The sequence below is a fragment of the Fukomys damarensis genome, unplaced genomic scaffold (genome assembly GCF_012274545.1).
Source record: "Fukomys damarensis isolate Sample0158 unplaced genomic scaffold, DMR_v1.0_HiC HiC_scaffold_25, whole genome shotgun sequence".
NCBI classification, from domain to species: Eukaryota; Metazoa; Chordata; class Mammalia; order Rodentia; family Bathyergidae; genus Fukomys; species Fukomys damarensis.
The window spans coordinates 382,001-405,177 of record NW_022900937.1 but is presented as its reverse complement, the minus strand read 5'-3'; the positions used below and the strand labels follow the sequence as shown (position 1 = coordinate 405,177).

General features: G+C 36.5%; 1 protein-coding gene across 50 annotated transcripts in view; it reads left to right on the top strand.

The window, feature by feature from the left end:
• The window catches only part of Ank2 (ankyrin 2), a 442,295-nt gene that overhangs the window by 232,266 nt on the left and 186,852 nt on the right, over window positions 1–23,177 (top strand). For all 50 annotated transcript variants that reach the window (XM_033756207.1, XM_033756210.1, XM_033756204.1 and 47 more), the window contains exon 2: window positions 16,456–16,557. In XM_033756207.1, coding sequence (XP_033612098.1) covers window positions 16,456–16,557 — 102 coding nt within the window. The remainder of the gene's footprint in view (window positions 1–16,455; window positions 16,558–23,177) is intronic.

Here is a 23,177-nt window from a genome sequence, read left to right as displayed (position 1 = left end):
CTTGATAATAGTCCTTTGTCTGAGGAACTGCTGGTAAAAATTTTTTCCCACATTGTAGATTGTCTCTTAGTTCTCCTGATGGTTTCTTTTGAGTTTGATAGCAGCCATTCTTTGTGGGGTGAGGTGGAATCTCAGTGTTGTTTTCATCTGCATCTCTCTAATGACCAGTGATGTGGAACACTTTTTTCAAATAATTTCTTGCGGCTTTTACTTCTTTGTCTGAGAAATGTCTGTTCATTTCAGATGCCCATTTTTGAATCGGGTCTTTATATTTGGGGGGACTGATTGTTTTGAGTTCTTTATATATCCTTGATAATAGTCCTTTGTCTGAGGAACAGCTGGTAAAAATTTTTTCCCACATTGTAGATTGTCTCTTAGTTCTGCTAATGGTTTCTTTTGAAGTACAGAAGCTTTTTAGTAAGATGAGATCCCAGTTGTTGATTCTTTCTGCTAGTTCCCGTGCTACTGAGGATTTGTTCATAAAGTCTTTTCCTATACCAATGTCTTCCAGAGTTCTGCCTAACTTACCTTCCAGCAAGTTTAATGTTTCTGTTTTAATATTTAGATCTTTAATCCATTTGGATTTTAATTTAGTGCATGGCGAAAGATAAGGGTCTAATTTTAATCTGTGGCAGGTTGATATCCAGTTTTTCCAACACCATTTATTAAAGAGGCTATCTTTCCTCCACTGAGGATGGTGAGCTCCTTTGTCAAAGATGAGGTAGCTGAGTACATCTGCATTTGTTTTTGTGTCTTCCAGTCTGTTCCATTGATCCTCAGGCCTATTTCTTTGCCAGTACCATGCTGTTTTTATCACAGTGGCTTTGTAGTATAGTTTCAAATTGGGAATTGTTACACCTGGTGCCATGTGACTGTTGCCTATAATGGCTTTTGCTATTCTAGGTCTCTTGTGGTTCCAAATGAATTTTTGGATTCTTTTTTCTAGTTCTGTGAAATATAGTGTTGGAATTTCAATTGGCATTGCATTGAATGTATATAGCAGTTTTGGTAGTATGGCCATTTTCACTATGTTGATTCTTCCTACCCAGGAGCAGGGGATATCTTTCCATTTTTTTATATCCTCTTCGATTTCTTTTTTCAGAGTGCTGTAGTTTTCAGTGTAGAGATCTTTTGTTTCTTTTGTTAGATTGATTCCTAGATACTTCATTTTTTTGGATGCTATTGTAAAAGGAATTTTTTCCCTTATTTCTCTTTCTGTCTGTCTGTTATTTGTGTATAGAAAGGCTATTGATTTTTGGGTATTCACCTTGTATCCAGATACTTTACTGAATCTGTCAATTAAGTCTAGAAGTTTTTTGGTGGAGTTTTTTGGATCTTCAATGTAGAGTATCATATCATCAGCAAATAATGATAGTTTAACTTCTTCCTTTCCTATCTTTATTGCTTTAATTTCTTTCTCTTGTCTAATTGCTGTGGCTAATGTTTCCAGAACTATATTGAAGAGAAGTGGCGATAGTGGGCATCCTTGTCTTGTTCCTGATTTTAACATGAAGGTTTTCAGTTTTTGGCCATTCAATATGATGTTGGCTGATGGTTTTTCATAAATAGCCTTTATTAAATTGAGGTATAGACCATCTATTCCAATTTTTTGCAGGGTTTTTATCATGAATGGGTGTTGAATTTTATCAAATGCTTTTTCTGCATCTATTGAGAGGATCATATGGTTTTTGTCCTTGACTTTGTTAATATAATGTATTACATTCACTGACTTTCGTATGTTGAACCACCCTTGCATCTCTGGAATAAATCCGACTTGGTCATGATGGATGATCTTCTTAATAATCCTCTGTATTCTGTTTGCTAGTATCTTATTAAGGATTTTTGCATCTATATTCATTAAGGAGATTGGTCTGTAGTTCTCCTTTTTGGTTGTATCTTTCTCTGGTTTGGGAATCAGAGTGATACTTGCTTCCAGGAATGAATTTGGAAGTATAGCTTCTCTTTCAATTTCATTGAAAAGTTTGAAGAGTAATGGTAGTAGTTCTTCTTTAAATGTCTTGTAAAATTCAGCAGTGAATCCATCAGGGCCTGGGCTTTTCTTTGTTGGTAAGTTTTTAATTACATTTTCAATTTCACTGATTGTGATTGGGGTGTTTAAAATGTTTTTATCTTCTTCGTTCAACTTTGGTAATTCATAAGTATCTAGAAATCTGTCCATTTCTTCTGTGTTTTCCATTTTATTAGAGTACAGATTCTCAAAGTAGGTGTTCATGATCCTCTGGATTTCTTTTGGATCGAGACCAGATCTTTTGTACTACAGGTGACCAATGACTTAGGGTAAAAACTAGGAAAGGAATCACAAATAAGCGAATGTATAAATAAGTGAAAAATAGGAATGTGTTACATGAGAGTCCACACTTTAATAATAGCTATCATACTGAGCCCCTGTTACCTACTAGTTTCTGTAATGTGCTCTGTATAATATATTCAGAATATAGGGGTTATAGCTCAGTAGTAGAGTGTCTGACTGCAGAATATAAATTTCATTTATTCCTGGCAATAGCTTTTTAAGAATAAAAATCTGAAAGTAGAAGTTTAAACTTTTCTTTATAGAATACACTTGAAAAAATTTGCAAAAAACATGAACCTATTTGTACAAAGATTTTAAAACTAAACACATACACATCTGAAACTCTCAAAAGTCAAGGAAAACGTAAATAGACAAGTCAAAGAAGAAAAGAAATAAACATATGACTGAGTTTTCAAACTCTCAAAAGTGGAAAGAGTCAACCAAAGCTAGGATGATACACAAACTGACTGAAGAAAGCAGGTGTGAGTTCACGGCTGTGTTGAGATAAGTTTTTCTGCAACCGTTCAAGGACCATTTAGAAATACGTGCTATGTGGGCAGGAACCCACACCCTTGGATACAGTGACTCTGCCTGTGGGAATTTAGACAATCGACATAGTCGAGACAGACAAAATAAGACCACTGTTCATAATAATGAAAGTTAGCGGAACTAGTTTCAGACAAATGACTGGGGAGAACAAATCGCAATGGTTGTCTATACATAAATCATTATGTGAAATTTAGAATGTCTCAAAACATTTGAATTGTAAAGGCAATAATTGTTTTGTAATGTTAGTATTTAAAAGTAAAACACAGAATATTTATTACCCCAACATTGTAAAAGCATTGTTTATACATATAAATAGTGTGCATGTAGAAGATAAACTTGCAGTGTTGAATTTGGGCAATGGAATTATGTCTACCAGCTATAATATTTAGTTCAGTTTTCAAATGTTCTTCCATGAGACTGTGTTTATGCACATGTATACTGACACATATATGTCCATATACACCGACACACGTATTTGCGGTGGTCTTCCTATCCTATATCATAGAAGGGAGATTTTGTGATCAAAAAAGAAGTGGAGAGACATAGACATTTTTTCAGTTTTAGACAAATATTTTTAGGTAACATATATTTCTATATTTTTTGTTTGGTATCAAATTAAGACATTGCATTTATTTAAATGTTTCAGTCGATTTGGAGAACACATTCTGGGTGCAGTTTTACTACTTAAGTTTTACAGAGAAAAGAAAATTTACTATTCTTATTTCTTAATGGTGCAATCAACATTCAAACAGCAGGTGTGGTGATTAAGAACAGCTGAGCATAGTTCTGAAGCATCTTGGAAGCAGTCCAGGTTTCATCCCACTGGGGGAAATCTGTCAGTGTGCACTAGGAAAGTCTGGGTGCTGTTTTAGGAACAGAGGAACAAATGTTGTCTTTGAAGCTTGCCATTGTGGTGGAGCTTGAAAATGTTATTTGCTTGTTAATAGCGATCCTTGTGATTGTTTCATGTGTTGTACTCAAAATGGAATATTTTGAAATAATACGTGTCTTTCAACACAACTCTTGTGATAGTAACGTTAAAGAACAGACTCTGCAGTGGGCGGTGTGGTGCCGTAGGATTCAGACTTCTGTCCCTGCCCCAACAAGGAAAGGAGTTGTGTGCTCAGGAAGTGCAGAACGCGAGAGCTGAGCCAGGAGTGAATCTGCAGGAGCTCTACGCGGGGGCGGGAAGTAGCAGCCGCACTTGTTACTCAGTCAGCAATGAAATGGTTTTCAGAGCTTTTGGAGAGAGTTGGGAGATGGTAATGAGTGGTGGCCTCTGCACTCAGGCTAGCTGGGGATCAACCTCAGCCTTGCCATTTATTACCCAGAATGCATAGGCCGGTGGCTTCGCTTCTCTAAGTCTCCATTTCCTGTTTTGGGAGGCTTACATTATGAAAGTATTCGGTATACAGTGGAAGGAAGGAGAAAGAAATATAAGGAGGAAAAGGTATTCACTGTCTCAAGGTGCTGAGTCTGGCTGAGTAGCCTGATAGACTCACACAAAAGCAAACTGCATCTAGAGTCGAAAGAGTAAACAGATAACTTTAGAGAGAAAGCAAGTCTGGATGGCTAGTACAATGTGTTATGCCAGGGCACATTCTATAAGAAATACTTAAGGTTTTTAGTAGAGAATCAGTAAAAGTGCATCAATACATGAGTCATGTAAAAACAGTGAATACACATACTTGCTCAATATTTTTATTGACAAGTTTACCTTAAAAATACAGTGGGAATACTACAGTAAACCTGATCAAAACACATCATAATTCACGCTCTTCCTTCCTCCCTCCTTCTCTTTCCCTCTCTTCTCTTCTCAAACATTGAACTCAGGACCTTGCGCTTGGGAAGCAGGCAGTGGCACTGTTCAGCTGAATCCCCAGCAGCTCTTGAAATAATCACCAAAGAAAGCTTTGGTCAGGCTAAATCTCTGTAATGACTTTACAAAATTAGTGCTAAGTTAATAGTTGTGTATTGGAGTCTGATCACCCCCGGTCAACTGACCAAGGGTATGGCAGACAGATTAAAGAAGACGCGATAAGATCTTAGCGCATAAATGGGGGCCCAGAGTGGCCAAAGCTCTTATCTGGCTAAGACACTGTCTCCTGGACCTTGCCAGTATTTATTGATCATGAAGCTTCCAGTGGGGTGAGGGGCGGTGTAGGGAATGGTGAGGTGGAGAGCCCGGGCTCGAGCAGGGTCCTAGCAACAAGGGTGCGAGACATTCTAGCAGTAACAGCTCATAGATTAATGGGAAATTTGTTTATTCCCATGGATTAATCTTTGCCTTCGTAGGAGGCCTGTATGAGTCATGCTACTTAGCTGCACTATTGCGTTGCCATCCAAGACACCACAGCCTCACGTGTCATTCATACTGCACTGTAACCAGTGGTGCGGGGAGTTGTTCTGTTCCCACACAGCTGCTGGCTCTTCAGCCAGCCATTGTGGGCTAATAGGCAGACTCAGACTTTTGATATGAAAAGCCAGTTTACGAATTTATGGCTTGCTCTGGTGGTCTCCGTCAGTTGTGTCTACGGAAATACAGTCAGTGGAGAGACTCAGTCACTAAAATACCCTGTGATTTTCATAGGTGAGGAAAATAAATAAATCGGGACCTCTGAAGTGGCAGAGGACCATAGCTGCCGAGACTTCACAGGACTTAATGTGCACCTGTGCTCCTCTGTACTGCGTGTTATGTGCTAGTTCCCACGCCACACTTTGGTCTCCCAAAATGACATAATCTAAATATATCTTACATGGAATTATCAATATTTTTCAGAAATGTTGCCTTTTAATTACTACTTCAGAAAAGAACTTGACACATTCTTGGTCAAGGAACAATAATGAGGCATTGGTGATTTCAATATTAAAGACAAATTTTGACATCTCAACTAAGTTAAATTTAGTGCATGAACAAGGTATTTTTGGCTTCCGGTCTTCTGACCTACTGTTTTGTGAAAAACTGTAACATTATCTTTTTGTATGTATAAAAGTAATCAAAATCTTGCTTTAGTAATTTTCTAAATTTAATTTTCAAGCAGTTAAAGCCAGTGTCACTTGTAATTATATTACTAGTTGTCAGATTTACCTAAGAGCAAAATAGATGATAAGTTTCTCCCCAAGGTTCTGTTATTGTCTTTACTGAATGATATATTTTCAGCACTGAATTAGGCTTTGACAGTTCTGAAGATTATAAGACATGATTTCTGCTTTCAAATGAGTTGAACTTTTTTTCTGGAAATAGGATATACAACCTCTGTCTCTGTCTCTCTGTCTCTCTGTCTCTCCACAGACACAGTCATATCACACATTGATATTTGTATATAAATGTAGAAACAGAATTAAATATGAGATCTCTATGACTGAAATGAGGTGTATTTTACATACATGCATAAGAATTCTGAATGAAAGAAGCCTCCCTCTTCTGTGTCTTAGAATAATTTAAACATATCAGTACTCTTATTTAGGTTAGTTCAGCTTATTCTAACTACTGGGAATATTGAGATGTAATTCTATGTTTTACACTAAAAGTTACCAAGTGGTCAGTAATTCTTCTTTCTTGGGTAATCGATACAGAAATTTCCTCTACTCCACTCTCCTGGGCTGTAGAGCCAAAACGCTGATCATTATATCCTGGGCTATATTTACCTTGAGGGCCAGGCCAGGTGGGATGGACATAAATCCAAATGGATTGGGCCTGCTGGAGCCATGCACAAGGTTCAGCAACATGTGGTGCTTATGACCAGCACCCACAAGTCTGTATAAATGATTGTGCGTGCATGGCACTGGGGACCCGGAGTAAAGAACTTGCTCAAACTTGAGGGTAGTTTGGGGAGGGGTGTCCTGAAAAATCTATATTCCAAACCGACTATCTCCCCAAATCAAGAATTTGTCTTGAAAGCTACATAACTCAGAAGTTCAGATATTCATTGAAATTCAGTAATCACTGCAGGGTTTTTATCGACTGAGTTCCAACAGAAGGCTTTTGCAGGTTGTGCAGAGTGAGCAGGGAAAAGATGCTGTACAAGCAACATGCACTTGAGTTGCTAATCGTTTTTCCATTGCCATGTGCTCAATAGTATAATTAATCAAGCGCATTCTTTTCTTAAGCCAGATTTCCACCCTACCTTTTACATTTCAGTGTAAAATTAAACAAGCCTGATACCTGGCAAAGAGCTTAATTGAATTGCTCAAACTATTCTGGACAATTGGAGTTCATAGCACAGTGTAAATTTAGGCAGCGCAGCAGGACATGTCCATGGAGAATAAAGCAGCATCTCAGGGGTGCTCTGGTCTCACGGGGAAAGGTCAGCTGTACATTATTGGTGTTCTGACCGCGTGTCCATTGGCATATGCACATACACACACACACACACACACACATGCACGCACTCACACACACACACGCACCACACACACACACACACACACTCACACTCAGAGCAATTTCCGTTTTGTCAGTACTTCTTGCAGGTCATGAAAACTGTTGCTAGGTTGCTAGGTTGACAGCATTTCCTTCCAGAGGCATTGCAGCAGGTGCTTCCTTACTCCTAGACTTTTTGTGGACAAAGAAATGGCGAGGACTGAAAAAAATCCAGTATCTAACAAACAAAATCTGGGTTACTCCCAGAAGTCATCTGTGACCTACAGCTTCAGTCCCCGAGTTGACTTTTTAGTCTTACATATTCAACTCTATACTAGTTAGTGATAGCTCTCAAAATTTAGTAAGCTCCAAAGCCAAAATGTTTTGTTCTCTAATTTTAGGAAATTGTTTTTCATAGTTCCTGATCTTGATTAAACATGTCACACAATATAAGTTTCCAAGTTTCTTAGTTTTACAGACTTCTTCCCTGTGCAACAAACTCTTTGTTTTACACATTACTCCTTAGAACTACTTGTTAGGACTATTGCAGTAGTTTCAAATTGGCTTACAAACTCCTTTCCCCCCTCCAAATCCAAATGTTACTAGAATGATAATTTTAAAATTACATACTTGTTTTTTCCTGTCCCTTTGTCTACAGGGTAACAATCTTATGGTATGCAGACATTTATAATCTGCATTCTACTTGACTTTTATAATTTTGTTTCTTTCCTGTTTGCAAGATGATCTGTGTAACTCACACATGCTAAATTACTTATTTCATTATTTATGCTCTTTCATGCCCATGGGACATTGTACCTGCCATCACTAGGTCTTTAGCAAACACTGTACTGCTATCCCTTTTCTAAAGCTGAATGTAAAAAGTAAAATAAAACATAGATCCTTAGAAGGAAATGGATCATCTTATTTCTTCTACACTCAACCCCTAGCATCTAACACATTTAATACACAGTAGCTGCTTCAAAAACAGTTTACTGACTCTAAAAAGCCAACTTACTGTTAAGGAATAATCAAACTTTGCTATCAAAATAACTTGTTTGATTTATTTCCTCTTGTGCCAATCTGAAATCTATGATCTTTCCAATATGTATGTATTACCTAGGTACAATTACTGATCTTTCCAGGAATTTAATCAAGTTAACTCAGAGTGCCAAATTGTGAAGTAATTTTCTTCTCATGTAGGACTCATACTACATAGTGTTTTTTGTTTTAAATTTAACATTATATTTGTTGACCCTGTGGTGTACCACTGGGCTGGTGTAATGGAGATTAGGAAGTAGATCCAAAATAATTTCATATATGAAATTTAGCATAATGTGGATTTAATAGAATTGGAATCTGCCGTCTAAAATACATTGTTTGTTACCAGTGTCCATGTAGATTGTCACAAATGCGCAAGGTAACTGAGAGTTGTGCATGATCCTTTGAGACCCACATACTTTGGAGAGTAGAGTAAATGGAAACATTCTCAAAAATTGTATGCACATTAGAAGATGGGCTCATGACACCTTCCAGATGAAAGTGAACTTAACAGTTTAATGAAAGAGTTTAGAGACACACAAATGGTTTCTAATAAACATAATTATCATGCTGAAATTCCTGGCATCTGATAATTAGGAAGCCCTTTTTTAAAAAAAGTAGGATGGCATAAACAGAGTTCTGAAGTTGGTTATCACCAGGATATTAAAATATTGCCTTGAGACAACAAATGATACTAGAAAATAATGAATTTGAATTCCTTTGTTATTCTGGAGTAGTTATAAATAATGCAGAATGTACGTATTCAAGAGTAGAAATAAAAATTTGAGTTGATTAATTAATACCTTTTCTTAGCTTTTTAAAAACAACAGGATAAATGAGTTCAGAAGTATACTTAAACAAATAGAGTCAGGTTGTTTTGATGTGTTGTTATTAAGCTGTAATGAAGCGGCACCTTGGAAAAATCAATCAGACTGGAAATTACAGGTTTATACTAGACCACTGTAACCAAAAGACCTATATTTCCGCATGCATCTTAATGGAGTCACATAAAATCAACAGTGTAAAGAAATGTATCAAAATAGAAATTGTATGCCTTTTTTAAAATGATGGTCTTATTATAAGAACCTCGGGGAAGTTTTCATTTCAAAAACTGATGCCCTTTTCATTGTGCGCAGCCTGTAGGTTCTGGTCACCACCTCGTCTGTGCTGTGTCACGAAGCTGTGCCGTGAATTGCCGTCTGTTTCTTAGCAGATGGTCTTTGAAACTAAAGAGTAATAAGACTGTGGTGTTAGAAATGCTGCTACCTCAAGGGAGCAATAGTAAATTAACACTGTAGGATGCTCAGGAGAATAAAAATTGACAAAAGGTACATTTATTTGTCTGGGTTTGGTTTTTCCTACCCTGATAGTTCTAAAAGCCTTAAAGAGAGACTTAAACTGAATTTAGGTCATTTTATCCCAATTCTTAAATTGTACAATAGGATGAACTTTAATATATCATTTTTCTCAAATGTCTTGTATGATATTAGCACCCCAATTAGAGAATGAAAAAAATTTTTGCAGAGATTTTAAAGAAACAATGAAATGAACAACTGTTACTCATTGATTTCAAAAGCTCTCTTTTTCTTTTTCCTAATGATCCAAATGATGTTATTGTTGGCTATTATTCATTTCTGAAACCAACTCTTTTTATGATCAATAATGATCCAGAAGGAGATTCCTTTGGAAATTAGTGTGCACGATATGAGCAAGTGATAAGCTGTTCTATATTTTGGTCTGTATTTTATTTGAGATCTGTAGAGTTAAGATGTGGGTGGAACAGTCTTCACAGAGATGTCTGGATAGTTGGAAATTAGAAATGAAGTTAGGCCAGAGATGCACATTGGATTAAAAATAATCTTTTCCTCAGTATCCACATAAGTAATGCCACTTAGAGATCCTGAAGCAATAATTGAGAACAGTTTAGAAGTCAATTGAACATAGATGGGATGTATATTATTAAACTTCCATTGTGGACCTTTGAGTTTCATTATTTTCATGGTTGATATATGATTTGCAGATTTCCTTGTTACTTTGACTACTAAAAACATTAGGGAACATTATAGGTAAACTATAATAGTCAGCATAGGCTTGTATTATATTTTGCTTGCTTTTGCATAGTCAGCACTCTGCATATAAAAATAAGTAGAACTTTAAAAATAGTATCAGTTCAAGCAGCACTGTTAGGGGCTGCATATCCAACCTAACCAGGATGCTCTTCCATTACACCACAAGAAACCAGTAGAAAAGTGAAGAAATCTCCTAAGTAGTATGCCCTTATCTGGAAATATGATATGCTTTTTGGAAGGAATATTAACTATTGTTAAATACTTTAATGGTTAAATTATTAAGGTATTTACCTAACCAAATCGATCATGTATTGGAGACTTTCCAGGGAGTCATATTTTCTGAAAAAATCTGAAGCATTAGTTGCTGAGTTCTTTAAGTTTAAAGATGAGCTTCAAATTTTTAATTACTCGGATGTCTGACCTATAGCTACAGAAAAATATTCCACTTATTGCTCTGATTTTCTTAGAAATTTGGAAATTGTAAAATGAACCACACATTTCCATCCACAAACTTAACCATTTTCCCATTTAAATTTGAAAAATATTGACATGGAGTTGGTGGTGGAACTTCTGAGCTTTGAAGCACATAATGCCTAGAACAGAAGATATCAAAATCGGCTGATGTTTGGCCTTATGAGAAGTTGCTTAAATTTTAAACTCACCTTAAATTTCAATAGGACATGGATAGAACCTATGAAAGTTTCCATCTACCTTTGTAAAAGTTCCCATTTTGGTGAAAGTTCTGGTATGTCTCCTTGTCACACACATTTTAGTAGAAAGCCCGATTATAGATATGTTTTATGAAACCAAACTAATGTCAGCAAAACAAATTCATGATTCAAGTCAAAAACTTCTGCCATGACATAAATGACAACTAGAGAATTCATATTCCTCCTGCTTGATATTTAAAATATGTACTTATATATTTACACATATAAACACTAAAATTTTAAAATCATGGAATGTGAAGGTCAAAAATTATCAGATGTACATTAGAACTGTCTTCTGGTTTGAGTTTTTTCTTTATTATATATATGTTTATGGCAGTAATTCTAATTCATTTAGGAGGGACATTGTTATTTTATTCATTTTTTTTCAATTTACAGAAGAGTAAGCATCATAAAAAGTAAATGTCCAGAAAATTGTTACTGTATAAAATTATCTCTGACAACTCTACTTATGTGTATTACAGAAGATTTAATAACTGAGATCTCCAAACCAGATCCAGTCTTCTTGGATTTGTAAGAAATATTTTGAAGATTAGAAGAGTACTGTTTGTATAATACGTATGAAACATAAAGAAATAGGAATAACCTTTACCAATGCTAAGTGAAGAGTACAGTTCATATGCAATAAAATAGAATTGAGTATTTTTATAATTATGAATTCTCCGTGGACATCAGAGAAACTAATTAAAAATGCTCCAGAATTTGACTTTTTATTAAACATTCTTTCGACTTAAAGAACCAAAGTGTGTGTATTTAGCAATCTGTATTGATTCTTAACACTGTGTGATACCTTCCATACATACAAGTATAGTTTTTATTAACAGTCTTGGACAGTATAAAGAATATTTCTTCCAATATAATCACTTATTGGTGATTTTATCATTGTAAAAATTAGGAATACCTTACTTATTTTTCAAAGTCACTACATTTTAAAAGTTTTTTTTTCATTTACATACAGGTACATTCAGAAAGATGCATAGATTATGAATTTTCATCTCAATATTCCTTACTGTCTTCATCTTGATGTTCCTCACAGTGTACCCACCTGTTTAACACATTCAGAACTAGAAAGTCAGAGTAGCAACTGGAAGTCCTTTCTGCCTCTTTCCAGAGACTATTATTGAGACTTCTAGTAGTATAGAGTAGTTTTGCCATTTTTTCAACTTTAATAAACAGAAAAAAAGGATGTCCTTTTGTAGCTGGAATATGGCTTTATTTTATTAGGTTGTTACACAAATGCAAGAACACCTTAATTCATTTCTGTAATATCCTAATAAGAAAAATGAAAGCATGTGTATATGTCACAGCACACTGGTGGATTCCTGTGACTTTACTCGTGAAGCCTGTGAGATAGAAAGTGGTGCATTCAAAGTGTGTTTCTCCTGTTCTTTCACATCCTCACATCTGTTCTGTTTCTCTAACATCGAGATGTGAGTAAAAGGGTACAGAACAGTGTCAAGACAAATTGCAGAGGAATTTTTTGTCCTCAGCTTGAGATGTCACACTAGGGTTGAAGAGGGGGCAAGCTTTAATGACATCCATCTGTTGCAGATTAAAGTAGATGGGACTCAGCATTTGAATTCCTTGTCCAGAGTCAGACTTTCCAGGCAAACAAACCATTGTCTTTAGGGTTTGAGGGACATAAAGTAGCAAAGCAGAGGGAGAGGTGAATCTCACATCCATCTAAGACTTTCTCCCAAAGGCGTTGCCATTGTTTCGTGTGTTCTTTTTTGCAGCTATGTGTGTGAAATCTGCTTGAGCCAACAGTCTATTTTGAAAGCATTCTCTTGTCCCACTCATACTTGATTTGAAAAGTCTTACTTTAGTCATAATCAGAGGGAAACAATGGTAAAAGTGACTCATTGCTCTGCGAGAGTCTGAATCCTCTTTCATCTCTATTGATTAAAGGTAACCAGACTAACTGCTGTTTATCCAAAGCCCTTGTGTCAAGAATTTAATCAGAGATTGACCTCATTGTAGGGCTGTGTGTTCATGTTTTATCTGTAAGGGGGAGAAGAACATAGATTTTTATGCAGGAATGAATATGTGTATGGTCTTTAATACTATCGACTTTATCTGTATGCAATTTTGGAACCTCATTTTAATTTTGTTCATGGAATCCACACTGTAACCATTTTACAATATCATTTGCATTTAATAAATTTTCTTACTTTGGGAAAACAAATTCCTTTAGCAAGGATTCTAGAAGAATCAAGTGTGTGCCAAAGTCTGCTTTGACTTAACTGCTTTAGAGTTCCCTGGCAGGATGGCTTAGATATTGCATTTCTCTTGAGAACATTGCTAAAATTCGAGTGATTAGCTGTAATTCTTGGATTTGCATCCACTTTTAAAAAGTTTGATTCAGAAAAGAGAAACCTAGTTATAAAAATTTCTTGTTACTATTAAACAGCAAACTCAACCTGCAATGTCGCGTCTAGTCCCTAAAGAAGATTCAAAGAGAGTGTTTGTGGTGCAAGCCTATAATTCCAGCACTCTGGAAGGTTGAGCCAGCAGGATGACAAGTTCTAGCCCAGCCCAGGCAATTTAGTGGCTTAGCAAGACCTGACTCAAAATAGAAAAGGATAAGTGGGACGGGATATAGATCAGTGCAGAGGCCCTCAGTCTCCAGCACCGTCAAACATTCTGCTGGGTTCGCCTACCCCTCAGTGATGCCTGTGGCCCTTGCAGTCCAGCTTGTCCCCTCTAGCCTTTTGCAGTGGTGTCCCTTCATCTCTGTGGAGTTAGGCTTCCCCTCTGACTCTACTTGTGCATGACTATTTTTTAAAATAGCAGCAATGGAGCACCTTGGTCTTATGCTGAATTTGTAGAGATACAGTCAATTGGCATTTTCATGCTGGGCACTCTTTACCATTGCTTTCCTTGTTTTCAAATAAGTATTTTTCTGTGTACTTTGTCTCAGCTAGATCTTAATTTTCTAGTTGTATCCTCATGGGTAATTGATGTGAAGGTGGCAATGGCAACTAAGAATTCTCTCCAGCCAAGAGAGCTGTACCAAGTGCCATGTTTCCAGAGCAGTATGTAGATCCAGGATACAGCTCTGGTTCTTTCCAGTGCAATGAACGTAGGCCTCCTAAGTATGTGTCCCCGGTAACATCTGCTTTGATACTTTAGGAGAATGGGAGAAGAATAATAGAAAACACTCCCAACTCTGAGTCCAATAAACATGACTAAATCTTGAATTGTTCACTAAAGAAATGTGTGATCTTGGAAACCTTCTAAGCCTCTTGCCTTATTAAATAAGTGTAGCAGAAGCTCCTCTGGTGTGATATTATTGTATAAATGATATAATGCACTTGAGTCCTTATCTCTATATTTGGTCCACAGTAATTACTCAATAAACATTACCTATGATTATTTGCTTAATGTACAAATTGAGAGTACTTTCTAGGAACAACCTATAATATAATTTAGGGTGTCTTCATTTATTTTGGAAAAACATGTTTATGAGGAAATAACATTTTAATATTTAATACCTATGCCCCTAAATATTTCATTTTTATTGTTTTATGGTAAAAACTAAGATATGACGAGATGTTGGCATAGCATAATGCATTTTATGATATTGACCTATAAATGCTGGGGCAAGGTTGGAAATTTTTCAGGAATTTAGCATTTGCTGCATGCAGCAAAATAATTTCACAAAGCAGACATGTTAAAATGAGTCACCATGTAGTCACTGTGGCATTGCAGATCTTCCTGGGGCACTGTGCCAGGGCACAGATTTCAGGAAGGATGAGATGTGAGGCGTCATAGAGGAGAGGGGAGGGAATGAGCAATTCCATATTAATCATACCATGATACATCGCCGAAGACTCAGAGCATGAATTCTGAATGTAGGCATTTCAGTCACATCTTCCATCCCTTAATACATTTATCTGATTTGTTACCTGTCAGCCACTGTAGAGTTTGGATTTAATGTGAGGTAATGTAGTCCTAGGGTTTTTAGTCGTTCCATGTGGAAGCCATTTTAACAATGTGCATGTAATCCTGTATCTGGAACTCCCAGAGAAAATACTTCCATTTCCACATCTGTACATCGCCATGAGTCATACTGGATTGAGGGAGGGACATGGTGAAATATTTGATTAGGAGTCATCAAGCCCGGATCTCACTTCTGAATATGCCAGTGATAGCCCTCTGCATGCTGCCATTGTCTCTTTGGTCAGATTTTATGTCACAAGAAAAATTACAACCATTATGCAAGTATCTTGGACCCTAACAAAAATTTATCATCCCTGTTAAGGTGTAAAGGTCAGACTCTTTTAACCAAGCAGAAGGGCAGAGTGATTTTAGCTGAATCTCTGAAAGAGCTGTGCTCAAGACCTTCTGTGAAGAGAGTTCAGCTGGTTTTCCCAGAATCAGACTTTCCTTTGTAGAACATGGGAAGATGAGACACTTAAAAACAAACAAACATGAAGGTGTAGGGAAGGTGTGATGCGTAGGGGAAGAACAAAAAGGGAAAAGAAAAAAATGTGAGAGAATGAAAAGATGAAAATAAAGTGTTTGCAGATGGGGAGGGGAGGAGGGGGTGAAGGGAGGGCAGAGGTAAGGGGAAAAAATGAGAATCAAGACTTGCCATGTAGAGGTACATGATCCCAACAATGAATGTAACTGTACTGTATCCCTAAAATGTACCAATAAACTCAATAAAATTAAAACAAACAAACAAACAAACACCTCCCAAATGCCAGTGTTTTTCAGCAGTGTTTATCTTTATCAAGAGATTTTAGTCTGGTGTTATTTCCTAGTTCACATTAATCACGTTTTCGCAAAATCACTGGCATCACAAAATTTGCTTCAGCCCCCATCTACACCAGGGCTGTCTTCTGTCTTCAGAACATCCTCAGAGATGGCTGTTACTCTCTGATGAGGAGGACACGGAACTGTGTTAAGTGATCTATACTCAGCATTCCCGGGTAGATCCATCTTCAGACCAACAGTAAACAAAGAAGAAACCTTGTAGCTTTAATTTCTTTTATGTTTTTGTTCCTTTTTGACTTAACATTAGGCTCAGGGTAAAGTCACTAAAATCCTCATGCTAACAAAATGGGAAACAGTGATATTTGGGGTCATGTAAATTCATCTTTGAATGTAGTTGAAGAGTTGAAACAATGCAGTGATATTTTAATTTTGATGACTTTTATACTCTTTAATAAGCAGAGCATATTTCCCATTGATTTTAATATCCTCAACTGTAGGAGTATCATGAGTTTGCTCCCTTTATTCTGTGGATAATATTCAATGTTTAAAGTCAGTGTTGGGAATTTTTCCATTTAGAACTTTTCTGACACATAGTGTAAACATTCTTGTCTTTCTGTATTTTTCATGTTTTTATTCTATCAATAATTCTATCATGTTCTTTTCTTTTTCTCACAGTCTGATAGCAATGCAAGCTTTCTTCGAGCTGCCAGAGCGGGAAACCTGGACAAAGTCGTGGAATATCTGAAAGGGGGCATCGACATCAATACCTGCAACCAGGTAAGACGTGGTGGCTGCCCTGGGCCATACAATGAAGATGCAGTCCCAGAGCCCAAGGCTGTTCTTCAGTTTTACTGGATTTACTAAGGTATAAGTGACCTTGCCTTATGCAGCTCCACTTGTCCCCTTACCAACTTTTCAGGATTAGGTATTTATATCTAGGGCTAATATCCAGGTGAAGTAGATAGGTAAATACTTAACAACTGAATATCTGTTTTGTCTGTGAAACGATGTAGGCTACCTTTAGCTGGAGGGTTGACCAAGAATGTTTTACTCCTAATTTATCATCAACTAGGAATCTAGATCTTGTTTTTTCCTTCTCTGCTATGTGCATGTTACGGAGGGGCAACTGATTATTAAAACTTGGAATGGAGAAATGAGAAGAAAACTTAAATGTATCCTCCCTTTTTATTCTGATTAGTTTAAAGTATAGTTTATAATGAGAAAGATCTAAAACTACTGTATTAGTTTAAATGAAGTTTGGATTATTCATTCATCACATTCAATAAGGATTTTGGTGAACAGCAAACATTTGAAAATATTTTGAGGATTCTGAATATTTGAATTGAATATTATAAGTTTTTGAATACTATACATTTGCTTTCTAGAATATTGATATTTTGTGATTCTTTTACTAAGATTTTATACCATGAATTAAAATGTCTAGAGGACCCCATATTCACTATAGTTTTGTTAAATTTCGTCGTCATCGTCATCGTTGTTGTTGTTGTGTGTGTGTGTGTGTTAGAGACACCCAGGCATAAATAATACTGGATGATTTTATGTTGGCAGGAATCGTTATTTGACTCCAAATCATCTATAGAATGCTTTAGTACTTTTACGTGTCTTGATGTATATTCAACCCATTTATCTTATATCTGTACACCAGTGAAGTTGATCTCTCAACTGTAACTTCTCAGAAACTGTCTCAAGTATCTTCTCGTCTCACAACTTAACTTTTCTCCCAAGTTCTGCCTGCTTATTTCCTCTGCATACATCAGCTGCAAACCATCCTCTCCTCAGTCTTCTCTGGATGTCTTTTCTACATCCAGACTTACATCAGCCCTCATCTCCTTGTGGTCACTTGCCAGGGTGTCATAACAGCCTCCTTAATGAGGCTCTGTCTTGCCCACTCTGTTCAGTTCTCCTCACCATGCCTGAGTGATTTTGTGGAATAAAAATACGATTATGATGCTTTTTACCTCTCCAAAACTTGCTATTTCTGTGAATGCCCAGATCATTGAGGCCATTGTTTCAAATTCACCTGGAGGTCAAAGGGTAAGAACTTCTCTTGCTCCTCCCGAGAGTCAAAGTATGCGGAAACACTGATCTTATCTTTTAGGGCAGTGTGTCTCTTGTCATGGAAGAGTACTGAGAGCTTCACCCTCTTGGGAAAGGCATTCTGCTGTGGTCCTGAGCATTCCTGCAGATACGTTTGGGGATAACAAAAGAATGGATGGCACTGGCACTGCATTTAATCTGGGCCATTTCTCAGGGTGGTGCTGGTGGCATGCAAACTTGCAGGATTAGGCAGTACCTTTTCCTAGACTACAAGCAGGCTTGTATGAATCAGTCTTTGACTTCTTTTTTTTTTTTTTTTTTTTTTTTTTTTTTTTGAGACAGGGTCTCACTACATAGTTGAGACTGATCTGGAACTCACTATGTAGCCCAGGCTGGTCTCAAACTCACAGTGATTCTCCTGACTCAGCCTCCCAAGTGCTGGGATTACAGGCATGCACCAGCCACCACGCCTGGCTTCTTTGATTTCTTTAACATGGCATACATGTACAGTCATGTGTCATTGGTCCTTTGTGTCCAACCTGTTGGATTTCATGGGAGGAGGACATTGGAAACTTACATAAGCAACATGTTCACACTCAGCCACTACTTTTGCATTGTAAAGTCCTTGTTCTCTGACCCAGGAGACTTTTGACCTCTATCAGTATCATACTTTTTATAGTTCTTAACATTGAGCTGTGGAATAAGGCCGCATGGCCCTATTTGAATGCATAAAATCTTTGAATGCCATTCTTCATCTTATTTTCCACTATGCATCACTTTGATATATTTTCCATGTTCTTTGAAAAATGCTTTGAAGTTTATACTATATGAGTTACTTTAAGACAGAAAGAACATTGAAACTCCCATATGGGTACAAGTACTCACTCTATAAAATGCCTAAGAAGTTGAATACAAAACATTTTATAATTTTGAATGTTACCTTAGGTTTGTTTAAATACATTAAGTATACTCCCCAATTTCAATGTCATTTCATTAGCTTTCTAAAGTTGCAATATTTTAGCAAATAAGCAATGAAACTATTAGTTTTAAGCAAACATTCTGTTAAAAAATACCAAAATAAAATAGAGAATCTAGGAAAAATAAACCCAGCATCTTTTCAAACAAAGTTCACTTCACCTTAAATTATAACAAACATATTAATTATATGAAAGATCTTTTTTATAACTTGTGGTATCTTTTTATTTTTAATTTTTTGCTTTTGGACACAGGCAGTTCTTCAAAACTCTAAGATCAAGTACACTTAAAAGAAGATGTACTTTAAAGACAAAGATATTAAGGTTATTTTAAAAAAGAATAGTCTCTTAACAGTGTATATTCCATTCTTATGAGATTTATAGACCAAAATAGTATCCTGTGTTAGCTCAAAAAATTTTAAACATTTTTTTGGTAGTGGCCAGCCATGCATGACAATATCACTAAAAAGAAATATATTTGTCTTCCTAAAAAGGCAACATGGAGTTATGAAATCTATGCAAAGTTTTGAGCCCACATGCTCAAGTTCAAGTTCCATCATTTTTGAGAAGTCATTTCACTTTAGAAAGTGGCATTTTTCTAATCTCTAAAACAGGATAATAACAATATCCATGTGTTGCAATGTGAGTTAAATTAGGAAATATGAAAGGACTTTCTATAGTGTATATGTTCTGATTTCAATAACTATATCTGATCCATCAAGAGTTGGAAACATTAATATTGAACTCAGTACAAACTATGAGATTACATTTCCTCAATCACCCTGACCTACTAAGTATAACAGAAATGTTATCTGGTGTTGATTCTTTGTTATTGCTGTTCAACAAGGTATAGTAGAGACAGAGGCTGACCTGAACACCATTGATTAAAGTGCCCAGGCCCAAGAAAGAGGTCTGCCAGGATAGCAGCACAGTGCGGGAATCTAGAAGGCCATCATTTTGAGCCCAGGAATTGGCACAGTGATGAGCAGTAGAGTGAAGACTTCTCCTAAGCTTTGTGAGAATTGAAGCCTACTGGGAGAGCAAAGAGTCACCTCAATAAAGGTGCAGCAGTTTACAGTGGTTGGTGAGTTTTTGGGGTCAACACTTCCTACTGGAACCAGACTTATTTCAAGGGAAGGTTGGCTTGAACCCGTGGAACTGTGCAAAGTTCAAACCCGAAGGTCAGGGAGCTCAATTCCAGCCTTGCAGCCAGAAACCAGCCTGAACTTCAGTGGACTATGCCTGGCTCACTGAGATTAGTCAACACAGACTTGCATCCTACTGAAGTTGGCTGGGGACAACAGAGACATGCCTTGAAGGGAATATTTTTTTCTTTTTTTTCTCCTCCTTCTTCATTTCTCACCTTTCTTATTCCTTTTTTGTCCTGTTTTTTTCCTCAATTGTTTTTATTTTTATAGGAGTGAAACACACTTTCTGGTTTTTCTGTTGCTGTCAGTTTGTCCTGTTCTTGTTTTGTTCCTTCCGTCTCTTTTCTTTCTGTCTTCATCAGTTTCCTGAAGTTCACATGATTTTCTGTGCCCTGTATCCTTACTTATAACTTTTCTCTCTCTTTCTCTTTCTCTAACCCCTCCCCAAGCTCCTAAATCTCTTCAGAGGGCAAATTCGCTATATTGAAGGGCTTATTTACTGCAAATATATTATGTTTGGTTCTAGATTTTGATATATAACCACAAGTCTGATTCATGTGGTCAAATGTGGTAGATTAATAGTTACCACAGTTTGTCATTTTCTGGGCTGTATTTGATGGTGTTGTTGATACTGTTCGTATTACTTTGGCCATGGTGATGTGGTTGTTCTAGTCAGTTGTCTTCTTAGTATACCAAGACTGAGATTGCCTAAGGGCCATTACAGACTCAAAACCCAGAGGCCAACTAAACCTGGAAGACAATCCAAAAAGTAGTTATTTCCCAAGGGTTCTTAGTACTACCAATAAAGATACTTGCAGTAAGCAATTTACAAATAACAGCCCCGAAATTAAAGCAAAGCATCATTGTCAACAACAACAACAACAACAACAACAAAAATAGAAATGAGAAAACATCTAAACAAGACTCAAGGGCCAGGGATTTAGCTCAGTGGTTCTGCCTCCTGCCTCACATGCACAAGGTCCCAAGTCCAATCCTTGGTTCAAAAAAAAAAAAAAAAAAAGAAGAAGAAGAAGAAGACTAAACAAGACTCAAAACCAGACTCCCAGATCACCAAAAGCAACTCCAAGGGGCAATAAGATGAAACAATCTGATACTCAACCACTTGGACTCCCTGAATTGGCAATGAAAGAGGATCTGGAAGAAATAAAATCAGAAATAATTTCTTATATCACAATAGAGATGGTGTCCATAGTGAAAGACATAATTAATAACTAGAGCAGAGACAGATAAAAATAGAGGAGCTCAGGAACATAATGGAATCCACAAAACAGATATCCAGGAGATTGAAAACTCCATTGAAAGTTTACACAACAGAATGAGCCAATGTGAGGACAGAATATCAGATATAGAAGACAGGTGTTCAATTAGTGACCAGGAAAAGAACAATTTCTTAAAAATAGTATGGGACCACAGGAAATCAATCCAGTAGCTGCTGGATGATGTAAAGAAGAATTACATAAGACTGATCAGAGTCAATGAAGTAACATGAGAGAGTGCAAACAACATAAAAACACTGTTCACAGAAGTAATGGCAGAAAACTTCCCAAGCAGCGGTAAGGAACTTGACATACAAATAAGGGAGGCATATAAGACTCCAAATGCTGTGATTTAAAAAAAAATGTACATCTAGGCATATAAGTCAAGATTCCAGAAAGCCAGCAGAAGAACAAAATATTTCAAGCAGTTAGAGAAAAGAAACAAATCACATACATAGGATAGCCCATTAGAATCACAGCAGACTTCTCAACACAAATCCTCAAGTCAAGAGGAGGCTGGAGTGAAATACTTCAAGCCCTGAAGGAAAACAACCTCCAGCCCAGATTGATGTGACATGCAAAATTATCTTTCAAAATTGATGGAGAAATAAGATACTTTCTTGACAAAGAACGCCGGAGGAACTTCATGAATACCAAACCAACAGTTCAAAAAATTTAGAACAATAACCTAGGATATTGTGAGGGTCACAATATCATAAATCATAACAGAATGAATGCATGAGACAAGACAAGAAATTAAATGCAAGGGGTAGGAGAATCCAACAACAGGAAAAGATCATGACAAGAATAAGTCAATCCATATCAGTTATAATCATCATCAATGTTAATGGTATCAATTCACCAATCAAAAGAAATAGACTGTCAGAATGGATCAAGAAGCAAGAGTTAACAATATGCTGCATATAAGAAACATGTTTCAAATAGAAACTCATAGACTGAAAATTAAGGGTGGAAAATAACACTCCATGTGACAAGAACCCCCAAAAATCAGGAGTAGCTATCTTATTTGCAGATCTAATGGGTTTCAAACCAACACTAATTAACAGAGACAAAGAAGGCCACTATATCCATGTAAAGGGAAAAAATCTGAGAGGAAGAAATGACAATCATAAATACATGTGCACAAACACTAGTCTACCCAACTATACAAAACAAATGCTAACAGACATCAAAAAAATCAAATAATCACTAAAACAATAGTGGTGGGTGGCCTCAATACCCAATTCCCACAAATAGATTTTAAAAATTAACAAGAAAAATACCAGAACTCAACCAAACATTTGATCAAATGGACTTAAAGGTTTACAGAGTGTTCCACCCCCAAAAATCAGAGTACACATTGTTTTTGGCCACACATGGGTTGTTCTCCAAAATGGACCACGTACTTGCTCATCAAACATTTGTAAGTAAATACAAATGAATTGACGTTATCTCCTGTATATTACCAGATAATAGTGAAATGAAATTGGAGCTCATCAACAAAAGAAACCAGAAGAACTTCATAAACACATGAAATTGAACAACACTCTCCTAAACAACCAATGGGTCACAGAGGAAATTAAATAAGAAATTAGACAGTTTCTACAATTAAATGCCAATGCCAATACAACTTATCAGAATTTATGGAACACAATGAAAGCAGTCTGACGAGGGAAATTAATAGCAGTGAATACCCATATTAAAAAAAAAAACCAGAAGAAGCTCAAATTAACAACCTAATGCTGAAACTAATGCTGAAAAGAATAGCAAGACAAACCCAAAACTCATACCAGGGAGGAAATACAAAGATCAGAGCAGAAATCAGTGCAATGGAGACTAAGAAAATGATACAAAAAAAATCAATGAAACAAAGAGTTGGTTCTTTAACAGAATAAAGAAAATTGACAAACCCTTACCTAACTTATCAAAAAAAGGAAAGA